Raw genomic sequence first — 22,922 nt, 5'->3', positions numbered from 1 at the left:
GCAATGGGAAATCCCTTTCATTAGGGGGCCTTAGGAGCAGATAACACAAGCCCCTGCCAGGAAGGTGAGACAGACCTGATCCCGTTTTTGTATTTGATCTCCCACCCCACACTATATTTCTATAACCCTTTATGAACACTTCTGTTTTCTAAAGGTAGTCTTTGTCTGCCTGTTGGAGATACCCCACTTTCATCTGCTTTTATTGCCTTAGTGCTTATTTAAGATGTCCTTACTATAAATTGCAAAACAAAGTCTGAAAAATGCTTGAAGGAAAAAGCATATTTTCCCAGCTGTTCTTATTCCTTTATCTTCAATAACATTAATCTTTTACCTTCCTTTTAACAATAGGGCAGTACAAGTTTCTCTAAAGCCTAATCTCATTTCAGGAAACAAATGTGGTGTTTTGTTTGTTTGTTTGTATGTATTTCATTTCCTGCCAATCCTAGTGTTCTCCTCTCAGCCGCAGGAAGTTAAAAGTTTTCTATTAATAACAGCAAATAGACTTTCCACATATTATTGTAGTGAGCTGAAAACTAGAGAAAAGATAGTGAAAATTCCAGTGTGTAAAAACGAAAATCACCCAGAAGAACAGAACTCTGATTCAGGATTGTATTTTCCATTAAAAGAAAGGCAAGAATCGTGACAAGCCCAACACAAAGGAAGGCTTAAAAATATGAGGCAAACCTGCTGTATTTTACCAAGCAAGTAATGCAAAGTTATATAAAATTATTTGCTCAGCTACAAAATCTTTCATTTTTACCCTAATAAGTTCAGTTGAAATATACCCGAGTATAAATTTGAGATATATGTTGGGATCTGATTAAACTGTTAAACTCTTTGTACATTCCATAACCCAGAGAAATGATCTTGTGATGATCTCTGCGTATTACTTTAAACCAATCTCCTTGCTTATTCATGTCCTCTAAAAAACAAGTCCTTTCCCAATGTCAGATTCTATTTTTAGACACTCCCCAGGTATTATTGTCAAACAATTATTTTTCTCTATTGGATTGTTTTGTTACTCTGCATATTCTAACCTGTCAAGTCTTTGCAGCTCCTTGTGCAGAAGATCTTGCAGCTCCAGTCGCTCCAGTATGAGTTCACACTGCATTCGGTACTGCGCCATCGGGTTCTCGGGGAAGGAGGTGTGCAAGGCATTGATGGCTCCAAGAAGTGCACCCCCCTATATCACCAGAAGAGATTATAAAAAAAAAAGGAAGTAATCTTTTTTATTCAGTATCAGATTTAAGTAGCAGAGACCATTTACTACAAAGTTCTCCCTCAGATATTTTAAAGCTTAAGGTAGCAAATATTTACTGAGTAACTCTATTCACACAAGTAATCCTGTTAGATTTGCTCACACAGGCAAGGTTGCTTACACACGTAAAGCTATTTTACGATCAAGCCTGCCATTTACTCTTGCTGGGTGTTGATTTTATTCGATTTATACAAAAATAGAAAGTCCATGTAAGGCCTGAGAACATCATTATTAAAAATGGACGTTAGGAATAAAAAGTAGTCTTCCAAAAGCCTTGTAAAAATTCAAAAATTCTACCCATGATATTACCCATTCTATTATAATAAAAGATATTTTGACTTTTTTTTTTTTTTTAAATTAGCTTTTCCTACTTATTTACAAGGAAAGATCTGGGTATTAAGGCTGGTCAACATGTCAGAAATCAAACTGCAAAAATATTTCCGAATAGATCTTTAAGGGTAACCGGCTATTTAGGAGTAATTCCAGAAAACAAGTGTTTTTAATCTGGAACAATTGAGCTGTGCTTTGTAAGAAATGAAGTAGTGTTTATTTGGAACAGAATATCTACACGAACTGACTTGTTCCACACCAAATATTCCATTACCACTCTTTAAAACCAAAACAAAACATAACAACCCTCTATTTTGCCACAGATTAGCTATCATTTACAACTCCTATCTAATCTATAAAGTTCAATACAACTAATGAACGATATGCTTATCAAGCACCATGAGAGCAATAGCAAAAGTTGACAGCCTCTAAAACCAGAAATTGCCTAGAGACTCTATCTACAGAGACTCTTATATAGACACATAGAGACTCTTGAGTCTAGACCCTGTCAAAAACATGCAGCCCATGTGATGCCGTATGTTGGCATTTTTCTGTTTTTTCCATTTTGTAATTTAAAAATTTCACATTAAAAAAATAATCAAATTGAAAGAACATCATTCAGGTGGCTAATTCAAGCTCTCTAAAACCACATAGTGCTGTAACAATGGCTGGCTGTGCGACCACTAACACATCGCATTTAAGTTATCACTTGTTTTATTTTTCACTGATGACTCAGAAACGTGACAAATTTGTTCCACATCGAAGCACTGATCGGTAGTAATGGAGAACATTCTTGTAGGACCCTTATTTGTTTCAATATTTATTTATTTTTATTGTGATTTTTGCTTTATTTGTTTCAACCACTGGGAAGCGCATAGTTAATGAGGCAGGGACTGTAGAAAGGAAAGCCTGGTCTCTTGGTTAGGACAGCTAAAAGCTGCCATGGAAAACTGGATTCTATCTCTACGCAAAGTTCCAGTTCTTGTGATTTTGACAGAGCCAGTTAAGCAAAGGTTTTGAAAGGCAATAAACTCGTAACTGGGAGCCTAGAGTGTGTTCACAGAAGGAAACTGCTATCAACAGGGAATGTGCTCAAACACTCAAAGTTCTCCTGCTCTGAAACCAAGGCCCTAACCATTTCTCATGGGACGTGCTCCAACGGATAATGTCTTCAGGATCTTGCATACGCCAGCTCCAGATCATAGAACAGGAGTAGTACCGGCCTGTCACTTCACAATGACTGCATGAAGATAAATAAATTAGTATTTCTGAAATACTAAAATAGATGGGAAATGAATTCCACAGAAAAGTACATGAAGAAATTGAGAATTCTGTATTTAGAACAGCACTTGAACAGTAAATAATAAAACACTGATGCAAACATTGACAAGGGGTAGCTGCTTTTGGCTTGAGTACCGTCAACTTTTGATATACGAATCCAATGGAAAAAAAAAAAAAAAGGAACATATATCTCAAGGCATATGCTCACGGGATACAATTATGTCATGCCCTCCCTGACCTTTTTCTCCCTGAGAAAAATAAGGGTGAATTGGAGTACAAAACAAACAAACAAACAAAAAAACAACGAACGAGGTCAGTGATAAAAATGGGTAGTCTTCCTTCCCAAGAGGGCTCACATAAAGTATCTGAATACTGGCCTGAGAACTGTGAACTTTGATTTTACACTGGCAAGAATACGATTTTTTTGGTAGAAGCTAGTTTGGAAAGACAGCATTTAAGACAGTGTTTGCTAAGCTGAAAGGTAGCAGCCAGTCCTTCAAGAATAACACTGGTTCTCCCTCATTTCCAACCTCAATCTACAATTAGGCAGGAAACACAGGATGTAATCTATAGATAAAAACAATTTTCTTCTAGAGAAGGAAACACTTTCTGAAAATAAACTTTTGCATATTGCTTCTTTTTTTTTTTTTTAAACAAATAAGTTACTGCCTTCAAAAATAATTTCAGCGATTCTTTTATACTTTCCAGGTTGAAAGTGAAATTTGGCCTTAAATAGCAGATCTCAAGTTTGCAGATTCTTAGAAAAAATTAAGACATTTACCTATTCCCTCATAAAAAGTGAAGAATGGAGCAAATATGATGAACATATCAACTGCTCCCAGCTAGTCTTCTACAGTCATAATTCAGGCAAAGTTCTCACTGACACTGATTAGACAGATGCTTGTTATGCAAACTGCAGCCCTTGAGGGCTGAATAAATAGGAGAAAATGATCCACAGTTAAAACAATTCTTTTACATTTATTATTGCTGATGACGTAGCAATATACAGATGACAATATACATTCATTAGTCTCCACTTTTTGACCTGTTATGAAAAAAATATCTGAGTATTTTGGGTTTCTTATGTCCCAAACTCATACTGCTTTGAAAATGATGTCCCATCAAATTCCAGTCTAGGTAATTACAGTTTTAATTACAGTTAATGAACACTTATGTAATATCTTCTGCTGTTTCAATGGGACAGAGAGTTAGAGCTTCTTACTTTAACTTAGATGCAGTGCTCTCACTGAAAAGCTGAGCTCTTCAAAACAGTGCAAAATGAATTGCAGCAGACAGAAAAATAATCTTCTGCTACTTAATAAGGTCAGACCCTGTAGTATTTTTGAGACAAATTCCATGTGCAACACTGTGCAGTAGATTATTTGTGGCACTGACTGCAACTAGTCTCTCAACTTCCACTGAAAGTAAAAGGTAGATCACAAGTGCCTACCTGCCACGTGTGACTTTGTACGTCTATCCTGACGCTCTTTATCTGAGAAAAATGCGCATACTCCTGCAAAAGTCTTTAACATACTTTGAGCTAGTGGGTACTGCATAAAATTGCTTTAACCTGAATATATTCGTATCAAACCATACAGAAACATAGGATATGACAGTCTGGATCAGACCAGTCATCTGTGCAGTAGAGTACACTGTCTCTGACAGAGCCAAAACCAAGTAATTCAGAAGCGCTAAGAACCTCAACATGCAAAACTTTGGATAATCTGCTTATGGTAATTTTTATTTTCTATTTCAAAGCATTAAGATTCATTTCTCTTAAAAATATTCCATCTGAAGTAATAGTCATCTACATTATTTTCCACATTTCCATTTAAAAAAGCCTGTACCAGATTCATATTCCTTTTCTTGTTATAAATGTGCTGCTTTTCCTTATATTCAGTATCCTAATGGCGCTACAGTAAACAAAAATCTAGGCTTCAGCCTTTTTTCAATGCCTTTTTTACATGGAAACACTACACAAATCTGTGTGATAACTGGTATACACAATTTTCAGCATACAGCAACCAAGTTTTTAAGGTTTCCAGAGTAAAATTAGTCTCCTAAAAGTTCTGTGATTTTCAGTATCACCAAGAGCATGTTTTAAAATCAACTAATGGCAAAATAAAGTATAGCTCTTGGCAACTACTTGAAACTTTCTCAGAAACAATAAAAATTGTTTGGTTCTCTCATACCTAGTTAATGGGTGAAAAGGTAACATCATAAAAGAAAAAATTGTCAGAAGTTATTAAACACAGTGATATAAACACAGTTTCTGGCTCAAGAGGTCTTTAAAATGTAGATTATTAAGAGCGAATAGTATACCAAAACTCCACTTAGACTGCAAAGTCTATTAAAAAAAAGTGCTATTCCTTTAAGATCAATCCAGACTTTTCATTATAACCCGTTTTTAAGTATTTTAATTATCAAGATGGACTAAAAATTACTTGTTGAAGTCTCTGATTACCTACTTTCCATGATTGCATGAAATCTTTCCCAAAGAGATGAAGCGAGTTGGCAACACACCAACATGATAAATCCCTTATTACAGCAATCTCTGCAAGAAACTGTACCTGCATAGAAGATTCCATCACTGATACCACAGTTACAGCATCTTCCAAAGTCACAGTATCCCTAAACATCAACCGGGCATGAGCTAGAAAAAACAGATGGACATTGAAAGTAAGTGCAAGTGCAAATAAGGTCAAAAAGGTTAGTTTGTTTGGTTTGGTTTGGTTTGGTTTTTACTACAAGGGAGATGATATTTCTTCAAATTTCTTTAGCTCTTCAAAAGCTTGTATATGGGTCTAACTTAAACATTAATATAATCCTTTTGATTTTCATGTCAATTTCAAGAGGAATTGGAAGGCTCACCTTTACTAGTAAAGAATGTGACTTCTGGATTACAGTAACTGTGACAGTTTGAATAAAGATACACAAAATGCTAGAGTTAAAAAATGTAAAGTGCTGGGTATCACAGAGAGTGTGATGTAAAACATCCCTATCTAAATAGGTAGATGTCATCATCAAAAGTAAAAAATTAAGCATAACTTTCATCGTAGGTCAGAAAAGATTTGATTTCTTCTAAGTGGTCTAAAACATACTTTTCTCTACAATAGTTTATTTTTTCTTGCTTCCATTTCTTAAGATGAAACGGATGTAATGCAAATAATTTACTGCATGAAGCCATTCTAACTGGCTGTGCAAACACAGTTCTTACCCAGCAAGAGAAAGGTGCTTTAATTAATACCATCTATGTAATAGTTTGAAAGAACAAAGTGCTACTGAAAGTCCAACCATGTGACACACAAGAATGGAAGAAACCTTGAACATATAAATAATATGTGAATCCCTAAAGGCTGATAATGTCTTTCACCTAAATAATTTTCACCCCCAAATGGAGACCAAAATATAAACATCTGATGCAGAAAGCACTATCTTACTGATTGGCATAAAAAAGGGGGAAAAAAAAGAAAAAGAAAAAAAAGATTTTCTTTTAAATTCATCCCGAAAATACTTGATATGCCATTGTAGAAAACAAAATCATTTTAAGAGAGAGACCTACTAATTCCTTTGATTTTGTTCTTTTAGGTAAAATAGGATTTGAATTTAGAGTTGGAAATGTTGCAGTACCTATTGTAAGACAGAGACTTGAACAAAAATGTGTTGTATTTGATGTTATATTAATTTTAGGATAGAATAAAATACTTGACACCTTTCCTCAGGCTGAGTAGAATGGCAACCCAGGACTCCAATAAAGTAAAACGAATCCTGAGATTTGCTTTTCATAAAGGCATGTAACTTCCGAGATTTTTTCCTCAAATGTAATTTCTTCCAGTGGCTTTAGTTTTTATTATGAATGTGAGAATGGCAAAATTAAAACTGTTTTTGATCATCTAAACATAAAACCCTTTCCCACATTCAAATCTCCAACCCCAAGTCTTTTTACATTATAAAGATCAAACAATGCAAGGTTCATCTATCCATACCTCTATGGAGAAAACCGCTATACTCTGCTTACTGGTTATAATTATACTCCTGATCTATTCATTTCATAGAGGTTAATTGTTAGCCTAAAAATAAAGTTGTCCCGGCCTTACCTTCTGCAAGGCGTATCAAACTCTCCAATAAGCGAATGGTAGTTCGGGCAGCATTTCGGCAGTCACTCTGACGCTGCATTTGATAATAGCGTACGAGGATCAGGTTGCTCTCATCAGACAGTTTTGGCTGTATACTTTTTATAAGGCAGAAGTAGGTTTTCATCTTTTCCATGCTCCAGAGCTTTTCTGACTTGCTAGGGCAACCTGCGTAACAACTGCCTAGTCAGTAATTTTATAACAACAGACATCAAGCTTTTTCCTAATAATTCCTGTTAAATAGATGGGTGAATGTAAATACCTCCTACCGTATTTCTGGGGCGTACTGGAGTGACTGTACATTAGTCCTCAGGGACTTGGTCAAATTCCAGTGTGGAATGTTACATGACATCCAATCCCTCCTCTAGCAAAATCCACAGCAAAGCCTCCAGTAGTTTGAACAGAAGTGCTGTCAGACTCGCTGCCCACCAGATGGTACAGCCAGTACTGAGTGCTCTGATACTGTGTGAAGTACAAAATGCCACTCGAACGTATGTACTTCCTCTGGCTGTCTTTATCTACTCTGCAGAAGCCAAAGGCTACCTGCCATATTCTGAACACTTTTTTACAGGGAAACATTTTGGGAAGGGAAGAAAACTAAGGAAGTTAGCTGAAGGAGTCTCCTCTAACCACCTCTCTAATGGGGATCAAAGTCGTGTTCCTAAAGCAGGTTAAAATCAAATCACTCTGCCTTCCCTAATTCCAGAGCACACAGCTCCACGTACGGAACGCTAATACGCACTCTTCAGGCCCTGCAGCATACACAGCTCAAATTTGTTCTGTCTGAATTAAGTTTCTCATTAACAGCATGTAATGGTACCGTGTGCAGGATCTGCTCATCAAGTGATGCAAAGGCATGACATGGAAGCCTAAGCAGTCTGGGCTGAAATCTCTTGCAAATGATCATAGAGTAAAGGTAAAGGTATGGTGTTCACAGCTCACCCCTATTAATTAATCAATGATCTCTATCTTATTCCTACTAGAAAGGCAACCATACCACAGGCAACTATCACAGTAAACATGCAAACACTGATTAATGTGAAAGGCTGAAAAATAACAAACTAAACAGAAAGGTGGGGAAATTAGAAAAAAAAAGAATACTCTTACCTTTATTTTGCAAGATGAAAGATGAAATGATGCGGTCCCACTCCTCATTCTTTGTATCTAACAATACTAAGACCAGGTCAAATCTGCTCAGCAGGGGACTGCCAAGGGCTATGTTGACGGAGACAGACTCGTTAGGGTCATAATGACCTTTTGGGTTTGTTGCTGCCAGTATAGTTGTCCTTGTATTAAGCTTGCATACCAAGCTAGAGAAAAATATGATGAACATTACAGATGAATTGAGCTGGACAGAGGAAATGCTTCCGAAGTGTTAACAACAATTATCATTTTTTTATGTTATAAACAGCACATCTTACATTTAAAGAGTATACGAGCTAAACTATACACATATTTATTTTATTAATAGATATTATATATCAAGCATTTCTCAGTCACAGAATAGCAACTAGACAGAAAGACAGCACTCAGGACACCAAAAGTAGCTAGGTAATATTTCCACAAGTAATCTCTATATACAGGTACGTCCTTAGCTGATTAAAACTAATCTAGCTTTTCAGAAACAAATGTTGCTTTGCTGATTCATACAGTATAAATAGATTTTTTTTCACGATGAAAAGTAACATTTTAGCTTAATTCACATTTTCAGAAAGTAAAATAAAATGTAACATACAGGTATGTTTTATTCCTGTGTAGAGTCATATTGCCCATATTAGCCCAACCATCCAATGATGGCAGCCATATCATCTGTTTCTCAGGGAAACTGACATTTTTCCCTCTTAATTATGCTATCCCGGTGTGTGTTTTTAGATGTGCGGAGATTATTTTTATTCTAGTAGTCCAAACGCAATTGCTTCAGTTAAGGCAGCAGCCGTATTCTAACTTTGGTTTGTCACCAAGCTATTTCTAGTCAGCTCCAGAGTAACTGCTGCCTCCCGTCCAAAGTTGTTCTGTAACTGAGAGGAAGAAAATGTGATGGGAGCAAGACCAGAGTTGAAGGCGACAAGGAGGAATGTGGAAAGGATGATGCCTTTTGGGTAGCAGAGACTTCAGTAATACCAGCCAGGATATGATTTGGGCCTGGACAAGAGCTGCATGTGACTGAGAGAGTGACATTAGAGCTCAGAGATCAAACTGGCAGGGGAAAAAAAATGAGAGATTTGAATACAGTCTAGTACAGAAAGAAGGAAAGGACGTGAAAGTAAGCAGGAATTTATGGTCATGCCATGCCCAACATATAAGATTGAGCAGCCTAGAAATCATTTGGTCTTATTTTGTTACCATCCAGTATTACTGGAATTTGGAGAAATGAAGTCCTGCTTTCTGAGTTCCTTGTGAAATTCGTCATTTCACATACAATTAGTATGGTGGCTACCACCAAGTGTCAAGAAAAAGAACACAAAGAGGAGGTTCAGGTCGGAAATTAGGAGACATTTCTTTTTGGAAAGAGCAGTCAGGCATTGGAATGGGTTGCCCAGGGAGGTGCTGGAGTCACCGTCCCTGGGGGTGTTTAAGGAAAGGTTGGACGTGGTGCTTAGGGACATGGTTCAGTGGGTGACAGTGGTGGTAGGGGGATGCTTGGACCAGATGATCTCGGAGGTCTTTTCTAACCTTAATGATTCTATGATTCTTAGGAAAGTACCCTTGCCTAAGGGCAGTGGTAGACTGAAAACCCAGTAGTGAGCAGGGTATGTCTTCATTCTGGTTGCTTGCAACCTCAGGTCCATTGCACTGTCCTTTGAAATGCTGGCTCACCTAGTTTACAAATACCGTTGAGAACAAAACTATGCAGCACAACAAAGAAACCATCTGTATTTAGTCAGCATGACAAGCCTCCCACCAACTTGTAAGTGCAAGAGAAACATGTTATGTTGCCACACACCTTAACATGCCACTTACCCTGCCTTTGCTACACTGATGGTTTGTTGCTCCATTGCTTCATGGATACTGGTTCTGTCATGTTCTTTGATACTGTTGAACTCATCAATGCAACAAAGGCCGCCATCTGCAAGCACCAGCGCACCAGCTTCCAAGTTCCACTCCCCAAAGTCCTTCACAGCAGTCACTGTCAAACCTGAAGAATCAATTGCTCCGGTCAGTCTTTTCCTTAAACTGCAGGAGTGCGCTTGAGTGAAAGAACGGGACTCGGCACACTGGCTTGTGCCACAGGCAGAAGGCAAAACAGCAGGTTAGCTCCACCACATACCTCTACCATGCATCTCGCTTCACACCTACTGGTAAGAAATCCCACTAGTGTTAAGCAAGCTAGCCTGGATCTGTGGAGCAGATTCTGTTAAGCCTTCCAAATTTAGTGATTACTTATTTTAGGGCATTGATAAATGAACAAAAGTGATTAGGGGATGAAAACCAAATCTGCTAAATCAAATTGAAAACTGGGCAAATGCGGAGACTGTTAAATTACGGAATAGACCGTCCTTCCCCATCAACTGTCAAAATAAATATTCTGGAGCCACAAAACAAAGCTTGTGAAAAAAAAAATATTTCAAAATATCTTTTAACTCCCCAGGAATATGAGACAGATTCTCACTTTAAGGCAATTAATTTCTTTTTGAGATTTCACACTACGCTAAAATGAAAATTCAAAGATGAAATTAAAAAAAAAAGTTCCCAGCGGGCATTAGCAAATCTACATGTGACTCAACAACGGGAGCACGGCAGGTCAGGAACATCTCACAACTGTGAGAACGGCCACTTTTTATCAAGTACGTGCAGCTCTTTTCAATCTTTCTCTTCCCTCTTCCCCAGCCTTTTCTCTATCTTTAGCCCTCCTTTTTCACTCCACAGTGCTCAGCTCAAAATATCCTAGCAGTTGACAAGCTGCGACCAGCCTAAAATTTCCCGCAATGCTACAGCAAAACTTGCCCAAGGAAGGATCCCACCACCCAAAACCGCCCCTGGCCCAGGCAGCCCAGGGGTGAGCGCTGCTGCTTTCTCATCTCCGTGCAGATCACCACAGCCGCTGTTTGTTCCCAAACGGTCAGCCAAAAGTTACTGGAAATGTGTTTCCTGATAACATGTATTTTAGCTTGGTGTGAGGGATCTCTTCCGCTGTCCAGGGTAGCCTTGTGTTAAGATGTGTAGAGAATGTTATAAAAATGTATAGCGAGCAACAGACCAGGCAAGTATAATGACATTTCTCCGCAAATACATGTTTGTAAACACAAAAGTGTCAGCTCCTTTCCAAACCTCGGCTTGGAGAGTTGCTGAAGGCCAAGGGCCTCTGTGCCTCAGCGCTGCTCTCGCCCACCGCAGCCGTGGCAGCGCTCTGCTCCTTGCCTGCGAGGCTCAGCTTTTCCAGGCAGGCAAGCAGATGTCTCCTTCAGACCCTCCTGCTGCGCGTATTCCACCACACTCAAAGGCTCCCTGCAGACATTCGTAGAGTCTGATATTTTTATTTCCACACAGAATCTCCTCTCGGGATGAGGAAAAACACCTAGCCCCCCGCCCCCCCCAGCTTGGGGCACTGCCTGCTCTCCCGGCCCACAGAGGCAGGAGGCACCCGAAGCGGTGACATGTCGCTTCTCCCATCCCCTGGGCACGCAGCCACAAGATGGCCTCCTCCACAGGCCTCCTGCTGCTCGGGGACGTGCATGGCTTCCTGCTTCGCCCTTCTGCCAGAGGCCTTCCTCGCAAGCGTGGGCACGGGGCGGCTTCTGGGCAGCACCGCTGCCTGGAAGCCTCGCTCGGAGGCCTGCGCCTGGCCAGCGGCCAGCGGGGCTCGCAGCAGGATGGCAGCCTGGCACCCGCCTTAGCCCAGGGGGCACCCGAAATGAATCCAAAACCGAAGCGACGCTGATGCCCCGGCACCGTGCTGCGGCGGGGTCAGCCGCTTGTGGGTGAACCCACTGTGGAGCCCCCGGGACCCAACGCCTGAACACCTTGGGGATCATAACCGAAACCCACCGAACAGACTGAACCCTTGAAGAGCACAAAACCACACGCGCACGACCCAAGCCCGCAGCACACGGCGGATGCCCATGAGCGAGGCGGGCGGGGGGCCGGCGGGGCTCGGCGCGGCTCGGCTCCGCCCGGCTCGGCTCGGCTCGGCGGGGCTCGGCTCCGCCCGGCACGGCTGTGCCCGGCCCGGCCCCGCCCGGCTGGGCGGTTGGCAGGCCGGCGGCGGGCGGTTGCGGCCGCTGGCCGGGCGGGGGCGCCGCGGGGAGCGGCGCGGGGCCGGTCGGGAGCGGCGGAGCCCATCTTGGTGCCGCTCGGCGGCCGGGCGCGGGGAGGAGGGCCCTAGCCCAGCGTGCGGCCAATCGGGGCGGGCGCTGGCGGCGAGCAGGGCAGAATGGGCTGTAGTTTAGTGGAATAGGAAAGCTGCGAACAGTGTGGAGTGCTCCCGGTGTAAATAAAAGCGGGGGGGGGAAGAAAAAGTTTCCTCAAGTCGCGGCTCTGCAGCCTCGCGCGGACGGGGGCGCCGGGCTCGGTGCGCGGCGGAGCCCCGACACGCTGGACTTTGTGGCGCGGCGCTGACACGCTCTGCCTATTGTTTGTGTGTTCTTTTTTTCAAAATATGGCAAAGGTTCAGGTGAACAATGTAGTGGTGTTGGACAACCCTTCTCCTTTCTACAACCCTTTCCAGTTCGAAATCACATTTGAGTGCATAGAGGACCTGTCGGAAGGTGAGTAGCTCTCTCCCCGACGCGGGTTTCGTGCCCCCGGGCCGGCAGCTGCGGGGCTTCCCAGGCTTCAACTTCGGCCAGGCCCTGCGTCCCCAGCCGCACGGCTCCTGCCGAGCCGCAGCGCCGAGCCCGGCCCGGGGGATGCGCTCCCCGGCGGCCGGGCCCCCTCCGGCCGCCGCGGCCGAGCCCAACGGGCAAAGTTGCGGGCTCAGCCCGCCCCTGGCCGCCGCGCCGGGGCCGCCCGAGGCCGCCGAGGCCGGCTGCAAGTTGCGAGGAACTTGTTTGAGTGGAGGTAGCCATGTTGCCAGCTTTGTGTGCCTGTGCGGGGAGCGGGGGGGCGGCGCGGGGCGGGCGGCGGGCGCCGGGGGGGCGGCGGGGCTGGGCGGCCCCGCACCCCCTGAGCCCCCTCGGGGGTCCGAGCCGCTGCCGGGCCGGCCCCGCGCCGCCCGGGCGTCACCCGAGGCGCCGAGAGCGCTGGGGAGCGGGCGGCGGGTGGCCTCACGCTCAATTTGGATACTTGGATAAAAAAAAATGGGATGAGCGGCGGGGAGGCGGGGCGGGCTGGCCGCGGGGCGCCCCGGGGCTCGGGGGTGCAGGGGGGGCGGCGGGGGGGGTCGGCGGCACCCCTATTTTTGGAAGTCGCTCCAAAGTTACCGGCCGCCGCCGGAGGGGGGGGGGGGGGGGGGCGGCCCCGGCGGCGCCCTCCTGCCCAGCGCCCCGCGGGGGGCCCGGCCCGGCTCCGGGGGGGGGCAGCCCCCGGCCGTGCTCCCCGCGCCGCCACCGGCACCGGGCTCCCGCCTTCCCTCCGCCGGGCGGGCCGCGAACCGCCCTCGGCTCGGCTCGGCTCGGCTCGGCGGGGCTCCGCAGCGCCGCCCGCCGGCAGGCCGGGCCCAGCCGCCCCGAGAGGCCGCGCGTCGCCCCCCGGGCGGGAGTTTCGAACGGCGGCGGGCGCGGGGCGAGGCCCGGCCCCGGCTGCCTGAGGGGGGAAGGGGGCGGCGGGGCCGCCGCCGTGCGGGGCTGGCGGGAGCTTGGAGCAAATCCCGGCCGGCGTCTGGGGCTTCCTCCAGGCCTCTGCCGGGAGCTTGCTGCGCCGCCTGGGGTAAGAGTGACCGGCCTGCCGGCCCGAGCTGTGTTCGGGCGGCTGCGCCCGTCGGGAGGCCGCTGGCTGTGCCTCCCTCCCTCCTGCCAGCCTGGGCTCATTTAAGCTACACCATCAGACCCCTCCTGTGCCGCGCAGTGCCCTTAGCAGGGCCTGGCACGAGGCTATCCTTCACATTTACAAATAAGATTAAGTGGCCTTGCTAGATGAAAAAATTGCTACCATTCCCTTAGCCTTTGCATGCTGATAGTCTGTTCTGTTTTCAGCCAGTCCTGTGTACCATCGGTCTTGAATTTCCCTAGTTTAGCCCCCCCCCCCTTTAAAGTTATCATTCTGCATCAGAATTCCTTAAACAGCATCAGAACAACCTATTAAGTGTATATTTTTATAAGTCTGTATTTCAGTATTAAGTACTGCTGGTTTAGAATGAGTTTCATGTTGTTCTCCTGGAATGATAGCATGTGATGGTGTGATAATCTTAAGTCATCTAGCCTAAAAGTCCTCAGTGCTTGTACGTGGTGCCTTGGACAGATAGGACAAAAGCGGTCATTAATTGACCTGGACAAGCAGCCTGCAGTACCCGCAGGAGCTAGCACTAGGTGCTTACAAGGTAAGACCTCTGATACAGTACCTGGCCAGTTGTGCTGTGCTGTACAAGGAATAAAACCACTTCCTGGGCCCTGTTAATTTGTGCTACTTAGAACCCCAAAACCTGCATTCATGTGGAACACGGTAAGATTTCATTAAAGAGGAAAAACAACTGCAATCCTAAAGCAGCCAAGTTTTGTTAACGTGCTAGTTCTTCCTTTGCTTAAGTTCCTGTCCTGCATCAAGAAACCCTAAAGTAGTCCTTCAAATTTTGCAGAGAATACTAAAAACATAAAGGTAATAGTCTACAGGGTAGTGCTTTTGCATACACAATCAGGGCATTGCTCGTAAGGAAAAAAAATGAAATGTATCAATTTTAAGGCACTGTTTTAAGCAACAGTTTAATTACCCAAACAAACAGTAACTTTAGTTACAGAATTCCATAATGATGACCTTCTTTTCTTTTCCTCTTGTTTAAAAACAATAATCTCTATTCTAAGGTTAGTTTTATATGGGTGTGGTTATGCATGTGTTTTTAAATCAAAAAGTTTTAAATCAAAAAGTGAAAAGCTGGCACAGGAAGAACTAATGAATTCAGCTTCATCCTTCAAACAGCTGTGGTGGCGAGGGTGTGTTAGAAAAAATACATATCAGTTGTACAAAATTTGATTTTGGTGCATCATTTTAAGAAGCAAAATCCTACATTTTGTGTGTGGGTTTGTGGTTGTTTGCTGTTCCCCCCTGTGATCCTATTCCAGGATAAAATTCTAATGCCAATATCATCAATGAGAATTTGATCTATTCATGCTATTAAGATTTTATATACTTCTCATGTTACAACTGACACACATGTGAAAGAATGGAGGCACAAAGTTAGTGTGGCTGGTGCTTACTCAAGGATTTCATTATTCAATTAACTGTTTTACGTGATTGGTGTAACAGCTGTGAAGTATATATGTGGAAGGTGGGAACTTTTGAGGAGGAGTTGAGTCAATATTCAAGGTGTGCCCTGCTGAATAGGGCTATATAGGCATCATCCCATCCCACAGGCCTCTGGAGACAGACCAAGGGAATTCTGAACACAGCTGCCAACAAGTAAATGGCCCTGTCCTTTGTATGAAATTTGAAAATAAACGTGGCTATGAAAATAGAGGCAATCCTGCAGTATTGACTGAATAGAGAAAGACAGTGGGGTGATCCAGATCATGAGGATTGGGGCAAGCATCAGTAAATCTCCCCAGTGAAGGTTGGTCCCTATCCCTTTACGCTAGTTGCCAAAGAAGCAATTCTAGGTTAAGCAAAACTCTATACAGTCAAGAGTGAAAGATACTTAACTGTAATGATAAACAACATTTTTTGTTTTGTTTTATTTTTGTTTTACTGCAGATTTGGAATGGAAAATAATTTATGTGGGTTCAGCTGAAAGTGAAGAGTATGACCAAGTGTTAGACTCTGTTTTAGTAGGACCTGTTCCTGCGGGCAGACACATGTTTGTATTTCAGGTAAGCTTCAGTTAACTGTTCCTAAAAGAGCTGTGCTAATCTGATGTTTAATGATGACTGTATCATACAAAGAGGCACTTAAAAAATAATGCTAAGCTAGAAGAAATTTCAGTCAGCTCTTCATGTATGATACACCTTACTTTTCATTAGTTGTTTTTTCTCTTTTTGCCCCTGGTATTTCCATGGTAATATTTTCACTTGTGCTATCAATAATTAGAGAGAGTGATATAAGCATGGCTCCTGTAGCTACTGATAATTTTGACAAGTCTAGTTTATAAATCTATTCCGGACCACTCCCTAACTGGGACTGTCAGTTACCTGGCTTATGCTGGCATCATCAGGCTTAACTCTATGGCCATCGGTGACAGTTTCAGACAATCAGGGCACTAGGTTAATGTAGACAACATCTACAGAAGAAGGCCAACAAATTCATTGTGAACCTCTGTCAGAGTAGTCAAGAGTTCATTTCTGTTTGGCAGGATAAATGTTCAGCCACGATGTTTGGCTATGCATGTTAAGTCACAACACAGTACAGCAATTTGTAAAATAAGACAGAATTCCAGTTGTAGATAGCAGACATTTGGGACGCGAGTGGCTAGATAAAGACTGTCCCAGAAACTCTGGAGCATGTGGCAATCCTGTAATACACTGCTGTTAAAGCCACAAGTTACTAAGAAGGAATACTTGAGGGAAGGAAAACAGGGAAAGAGGGGCACGAAGATGGCTTAATATTCTTTTCTGGTTAGATCAATGAGAGGGGGGAAAACTAAACTAAACTTGCCTAAATCTTTATGGAAATTATTTTTGATCAAAACTCTGATTTAGCTCACTTTTTTCCTCTGTTTATCAAATACTAGTGTTTGTCTTGTAAACTGAGAGCAAAATCCATCCACAGAAAAATCAGATGGAAAATGAGAACAGCTTTTTGTTTATAACCTTGCTACTTTCCCAAACACTATAAATTCGCTCAGCTAATTAATGGTAAATACATACTGAAGTATGAGCGTTTTCTTCAAAAAGAAGAACTCCAATGAATACATTTTCTTACTTATCAGAGTTAATATAACTCTTTTTAAAATGATACCAAAGTTTGTTAGGCAACCTAATTATTACTGTAAGTCCCAAGTGTTTAAAAGGTTCAGAAAACATTTGAAACTTTTGAATAAAACTTCCTTTCTTTCCTCACAGGACAGGCTAAAGGCATAAGGTCAGGCTGGAGGTTATGTTTATTAACCACATGTTCAAATCGGGTTTGAAATATTTCACTCTGCTTTTGGAGCTGGGCTTAATTTTTCCCATGCTAAAAATGAAACAGATATATAACAAATGCATCATTTATTAACAGTACTTCCGTTATCGAGCAATTTTATCTTGTAGCATTAATTGGTCAGAACTAGGCGATCCTCTATTACCCTTAAAATGGGCTACCTTGTAGCGGTAGATCCAGAGATACCAGCTGGCATTTACATCTCTAAATGACGCACTATTCTCAATCTAGTTACAAAGATTCATTGCTGATAGTAATGGGAAGGAGCAGAAGGCAGGTGCCTCAAAAAGCATGTTTTGGTTGTGTGATACAGAAGACCTTGAAAATGAAATTCACTAGGCTTGCAGTTTCTGCAGGATGGACTCGTATCCATTATTTCATAGTTACAGATGACATTGCAGCTAAATTAGGAGTAGGTATGTAGAGATTTTGCTTAGACTGAGTACTCTTACTGCATTATAATAAACCATCCTTGTTATTTCTTATGGATGTGCTGTTGGTCTAAGTACATTAAACTTCAAAAGCCCTGGATTTCAAGTGAGGGTAGGACCTGGGTAACACTTGTGTAAGAGACTACCAAAAACCAAAGTGCTGTAATAACCCTTTGCTGACAGCTAATGCTACTTTATTTGCCAAACTGAAACTGCCTGGCAGGTGGAGGGAATTAGCAGGGGAATGCCAGGGTGGGGCAAAGTGCAGAACTGCAGGAGGTGTATAATGGAAAGAAAAGATACCGTGTTCACCAGGGAACATGCAGAAGAACTTCTTGTAGAGATGTATAAAACTTTCAGTTAGTATTATGCTGTAGAACTTTCTTTCTATGGAAATGGCTGAAACAGCAAATAAAATGGAGTGCCACACAGATAAAATTCTGAGGAAGATACAACTATCTCTGTGAAAAAGGCTGCGCATCAGGTTGGGAAGTCAGCCTTATGTACAGAAAGATGGAAAAGCGTTGTGCTTATCAGACTTGCACAATAATCTTCTTTTTATTATTCTTGTTTTTAAAGATTTCAATATTAAAGTCCTACATCCTGGCCTATTTGGATCTAAACACCAATATATAAGTAATGAAACCTGATTCTTTTTCTCTGTGCTCTTGGGGATTTGTAATAAATTCTCAGGAGCTTCTTTTTGAGAATATAGGCACATAAATAATTTACTATTTTTGAGTGGGGATATGACCTTACACTAATTTAGCTACTCTGCAGTAATAGCTATATGTGTATATGTGTTATGTAGAAAAGCAAGATAATTCAAACAACGTATACATTGTTTTCATAAATTCCTGAAGTAATTTTGGCATACGAAGATGGTGGTGTTTACGCAGAAGTTAATTCTGCTGTCTCTTTTTGCCTACCATGGTATATGTTTGCAATGTATGTTTGCAACTCCTCGCTTATCGCTTGGTCATATCAATGTCCTCTCTTCCCCCCCTAACCTGTGCACGTTCACCAGTTTCCTGGGGAATCAGGAGGTTTTACATCTAAGACAGCAAGTTAAAATTCTGAGAAAAGAAAATTTTTTTGAAACCATGTTCAATGTCTTTGCTGCTCAACAGCTAAGTAGGATTAAAACAGAGGATTTCTGCAGGTTCACAGCTGTATCATAGCATAATACAGGACATGAAATGACAGTGGAAGAAGCCTGGGAGAGCTAAAATCCCACATTAGGGTGTGAGCTGTGTTTCACAGGGAGTTAAATGGAAGGATGTCCTTCTGCAAAATATTACTCTAACTGCCCACTGGAATTTTAAGTAATCACATAGCCCTGGGCACTGTTAGAACAAGACTGCTGATCTGAAATAGTGATTTCATGTATTGGCAGTTCTTGTATTTTCTTGGAGCTTCTATACTTCTCCGGTTCCTTGGCCATATTTTCCATTCCTTTGTACAAGCTGCGAAGCTATTTGGTCATTTTCTCTTCCCTTCAGGGCTGGAGGAAGGAGTGTTCTACCTGATTCCCTGGTTGCTTCCCCCCCCCCCCCCCCGCTATATATCAGACCTGAGAGGTCTGATTCACTTAATAGTTCTGCGAAGTGCCTACAGCTTCTTATAAAAAGCTAGAGTGGTTTGAAGGCTCAGAATTGAAGTAGCAAGGAGCAGAAGTCAATGATGCATGACTACTAGCTCCTGAATTTTATAGTGCTAGAGCATATTAATACTGGAGAAAAACAGGGATAAGAGGGACAGCGAGAATTAATCCCATTCACTCTCTGTCCTAAGACAGGATTCAATAAATCTGAACCACTCTATTGCTAATACTAATTTATGCTCAGATCAAAGGTGTTTGTTATCGGCTTCATTTTTTTCATGCAAAGTTGTAAATATGAGGCTGTTTCATTGATGTTTAGATCGCTTCTACTTTGAGAGCAGAATGAGGCATCGTGTTTCATCAACAAATGTTGAGTTATAAAATGTTATAAGAGACTGATGTGAGCCACGTTTTGTGAGGCAAATTCTATTGATTATTAATAATTGCAGTGCCACAGTAAGTAAGGAGATAAGGAAGATCGTAAGAGTTTCCTATTAATTAGGATTGCATACTGGCTGAAAATGTCAAATGTCTCTCAGTGATGATGCATTTAATTGCATGCATTTTAAGAAATACAGGCACATGGCAGCAGACAAGAGACAGAGTGGTTTATTCCTTTCCTAGACAGCTCAAATGTCACTGTAGCCTGTCCCTGCTCTTCTTGCTGAAGTCTAAATTAGTCTGTATTTTTAAAGGTTTAGTCTTGTTAAAAACATACAGATCAATTCAACCAAGGAGGTATGAAAAGTTTTACTCAATTACTACGAGGGGCTGGAGAACAGCGGCACCATAGAACTGGAGAGGTGTTGGCACACTTGTTCAGCTAATCATGTATTTAAAAGCAGTTTGGGATCAAAGCTGTCTGATTGCCCAGGAGAGATGTCAGCACACAATATTACCGTGTTCTAAGTAATTCAGCCTTTAGAAGATGGTGTCCTAAATTCAGGGATGATGTTTCTGTAAAAGCAGGTATGTTTTCTGGTTAAAGCAGGTATGTTTTCTGGTTAACCTTTCAAATTTGCATATAGTCACTACTCACAGCTGCTAGGACAAGCTATTTAAGATTCCTCTGCCAGATAGGTATGAGGTATCGATTTTATTTTAATCAATCTTTCCCTTTCATGTTTAGGCTGATGCACCTAACCCAGGGCTTATTCCAGATGCAGATGCAGTAGGTGTAACAGTTGTGCTAATTACGTGCACTTATCGAGGTCAAGAATTTATTAGAGTCGGCTACTATGTAAACAATGAATATACTGAAACAGAACTGAGAGAGAATCCACCAGTAAAGCCAGACTTTTCTAAGGTAAGGCACCTCCTGTTCTAGTCATGTATAAGCATACCTTTGATACAAAGGGGTTTTTAAGAAAGTTCGTGCAAAACAGAAAGTGAAGAACAACTTCTCCATCAAAGGAGAGAAGATGGGAAGCCTTGTTAGAGCAGGCCAGACGACTGGATCCAGTCAATGGACAACTTGATCGCGGAAGTTTGTATTTAAAGTTTAAAGACATACACCTCTTATGGTAAAAAAAAATAAAAATAAAAAAATGAACCAGGTGTAGAGCTAAAAGGAGACATGAAATAAAGTATTAGGTTCCAAATCTTTCTGAGGAGAAAGATGAATTAAACAACAAAAACTAGTCAGTCAAAATCCTGTGAAACAGTGCATGCAGGGAGACTCCTGGACAAACCAACAAGCTTCCATACAGCATCCTGGTTTGCTTTCATGGAAGGTCTTGTGGATTTGGGGTGTTCTCTTTATGAGAAGTATGTGTACATGCTCATCTTCCAGAGTTTTATGATGGTAAAAATTGGTTATTTCTCAAGTTTGCATGAATTATATAACTAGATACATGAAGAACTGAGTGGAATAATACTTGTACTGTAATGACTAGTACAGAGATGATCCCCATAGTCCCTGAAACTAATCTTCAAATGTAACTAAACTGAATTGATATATATATTGTTTTTTTAAAGTTGCTATTTTTACTATGCCTAACTTAATTTTCAGGAGTCAGATGCTTAGTATGTTCTCAAAATTCAAAATTATGTTTAACTTTTGAGGACTCTTAGAATTATAATCTGTTCCTTTCTTTTTTTCTTATGTTGTTGAACTCTATCTTGTTATTTTTGGTGTGAGTGCCAAAATGTTAACTTTCTTTACGCAGTTGAATTTAGAACGCCTAGAACTACTTGTCATAATTCTGTTTTGTTTTTATATAAACTGCTTCTATGAAAAAGAACAGCAACAGTGATAATGTGTTTGTACAAGAAGTTCTTAATTTGACTTCGGAGCAGAATGTGCAAGCAGAATATAAGGTTATTAAATGTTTAATTGTAATTGATGGGAAACAGACCTACTAGGCTCAAAAAAGTGATCTTGTTAGATTTTTAGTTTGCGTAAGGGGTGGGAAAATATTTAATGAGGGCATACTTCCTCGGGGAATGAAATCAGCATTTCTACTGAGGCAGACCTTTCCTGTGACCAGTCTCAACTTTCATGACAAGTGGCCAGTAGCAATAATTTGCCATCCTCCAGAGTTAACTGTGCATTATTGTGAAATGGTGACAACTTCAGAAAAAATGAGCATCTTCTTTTTTGCCACACACATAAGCGGATGTAACACTCATTTCAAGGAAAATGATGGTCAGTCTGAAGAATAAAATACATGACTAGTGTCTAGGCATGCCAACTGCCAAATCAAAGTAATGTTTTCATTTTGATATTTGAAGTAGACAAATTAAAATTCAGATAGTAAAATGAACCTAAAGCATAATCATTTAATATAAGGAAACGTTTTAATCTTACATAAGGACAGACAGTTGAGGGAAATGGTAGAATTGTTGCTAGCACCATGAAATTGATGCAGAATTTTATGAACTCCTGTAGCTTGCAAAATTGCTCTGGGGATAGTCATTTGCTTTGTGAAGTGCTGGCTAAGGTAAAACCCTTGCACTTTACTTGCAAAGTTCTAGTATAGTCTTGAATGCATAGGACAGTTAACTGCTTTCTAGAGAGGATGTTTTTGTTCTGCTGAATAGGATATTAAAGTAAATGAACTAGTGGTGTGTTCCTGTAAGCATATTTCTGATCCATATGTAATAGCTATAGATTCACAATCACATGGATTACTTTTTAAAGTTATTTTAGATGTACACAGCTACAGGAGTAAAAGGAAAGAAATCCATATGCACGTGAAGTCCAGTTTGATATGTATACTACATAATTCATACCTTTTCTTCCCACCCAGCTTCAAAGGAATATTTTGGCATCAAATCCCCGAGTCACAAGATTCCACATTAATTGGGAGGACAACACTGAAAAACTGGAAGATGCAGAGAGCAGTAACCCAAATCTACAGTCCCTGCTTTCTACAGATGCGTTACCTTCAGCATCAAAGGGGTGGTCAACATCAGAAAACTCATTAAATGTTATGTTAGAATCTCATATGGACTGCATGTGACTAACCACCATCATTTTGGTACTGTACATGTGTTAAACTGTAAAAACAACCAGAACTATTTCCCTCAAATTCCATAAGTACATAGTTGACGAGCAATGTGAAGAACTTGTTTTAAAACATCCTGTAGAAAGTTTATAAAAAAACACAGTATTTGAGCAAATTGTGGAATATAAATACAACTATTTTTAAGTAATTGCTTTTTTCCTCTAATGTGGTATTCTGTTTGGTCTAACCCAAACCTGATTAAAGTATACGTATTCT

The 22,922-nt window shown here is 41.7% G+C and overlaps 3 protein-coding genes across 4 annotated transcripts in view; 2 read left to right on the top strand and 1 right to left on the bottom strand.

Annotated features, from left to right (window-relative positions):
• Positions 1–22,922, bottom strand: part of MCM9 (minichromosome maintenance 9 homologous recombination repair factor) — a 46,894-nt gene that overhangs the window by 3,380 nt on the left and 20,592 nt on the right. The window contains exons 7-12 of one of the 2 annotated variants that reach the window (XR_013949741.1): positions 9,964–10,138; positions 8,110–8,312; positions 6,967–7,170; positions 5,440–5,522; positions 2,724–2,828; positions 1,065–1,183 (exon numbers count right to left, since the gene is read on the bottom strand). Coding sequence is in view for 1 of the 2 variants with exons in the window: in XM_080588378.1 (XP_080444504.1) it covers positions 1,038–1,183; positions 5,440–5,522; positions 6,967–7,170; positions 8,110–8,312; positions 9,964–10,138 (811 nt within the window). In the remaining variant the exon portion in view is untranslated. Of the gene's footprint in view, positions 1–1,037; positions 1,184–2,723; positions 2,829–5,439; positions 5,523–6,966; positions 7,171–8,109; positions 8,313–9,963; positions 10,139–22,922 lie in introns of those variants that run through there. The other variant, XM_080588378.1, reaches the window with a different exon arrangement.
• ASF1A (anti-silencing function 1A histone chaperone) lies at positions 12,283–22,922 on the top strand. Its single transcript, XM_080588390.1, has 4 exons — positions 12,283–12,707; positions 15,781–15,896; positions 20,327–20,503; positions 22,449–22,922. The coding sequence occupies exons 1-4, from the start codon at positions 12,599–12,601 to the stop codon at positions 22,659–22,661; spliced, it is 615 nt and encodes a 204-aa protein (XP_080444516.1). The 5' UTR covers positions 12,283–12,598; the 3' UTR covers positions 22,662–22,922.
• LOC308192779 (uncharacterized protein) lies at positions 13,006–15,774 on the top strand (the record flags this gene model as incomplete). Its single annotated transcript, XM_080586692.1, has 2 exons — positions 13,006–13,806; positions 14,265–15,774. 2 exons carry the CDS (start codon positions 13,006–13,008, stop codon positions 14,277–14,279), a joined length of 816 nt encoding a protein of 271 aa, XP_080442818.1. The 3' UTR covers positions 14,280–15,774.

The sequence above is a fragment of the Anser brachyrhynchus genome (assembly GCF_964034855.1).
Source record: "Anser brachyrhynchus genome assembly, chromosome: 3".
NCBI classification, from domain to species: Eukaryota; Metazoa; Chordata; class Aves; order Anseriformes; family Anatidae; genus Anser; species Anser brachyrhynchus.
The sequence above is the reverse complement of the archived record's forward strand: the minus strand, read 5'-3'. Positions and strand labels throughout refer to the sequence as shown.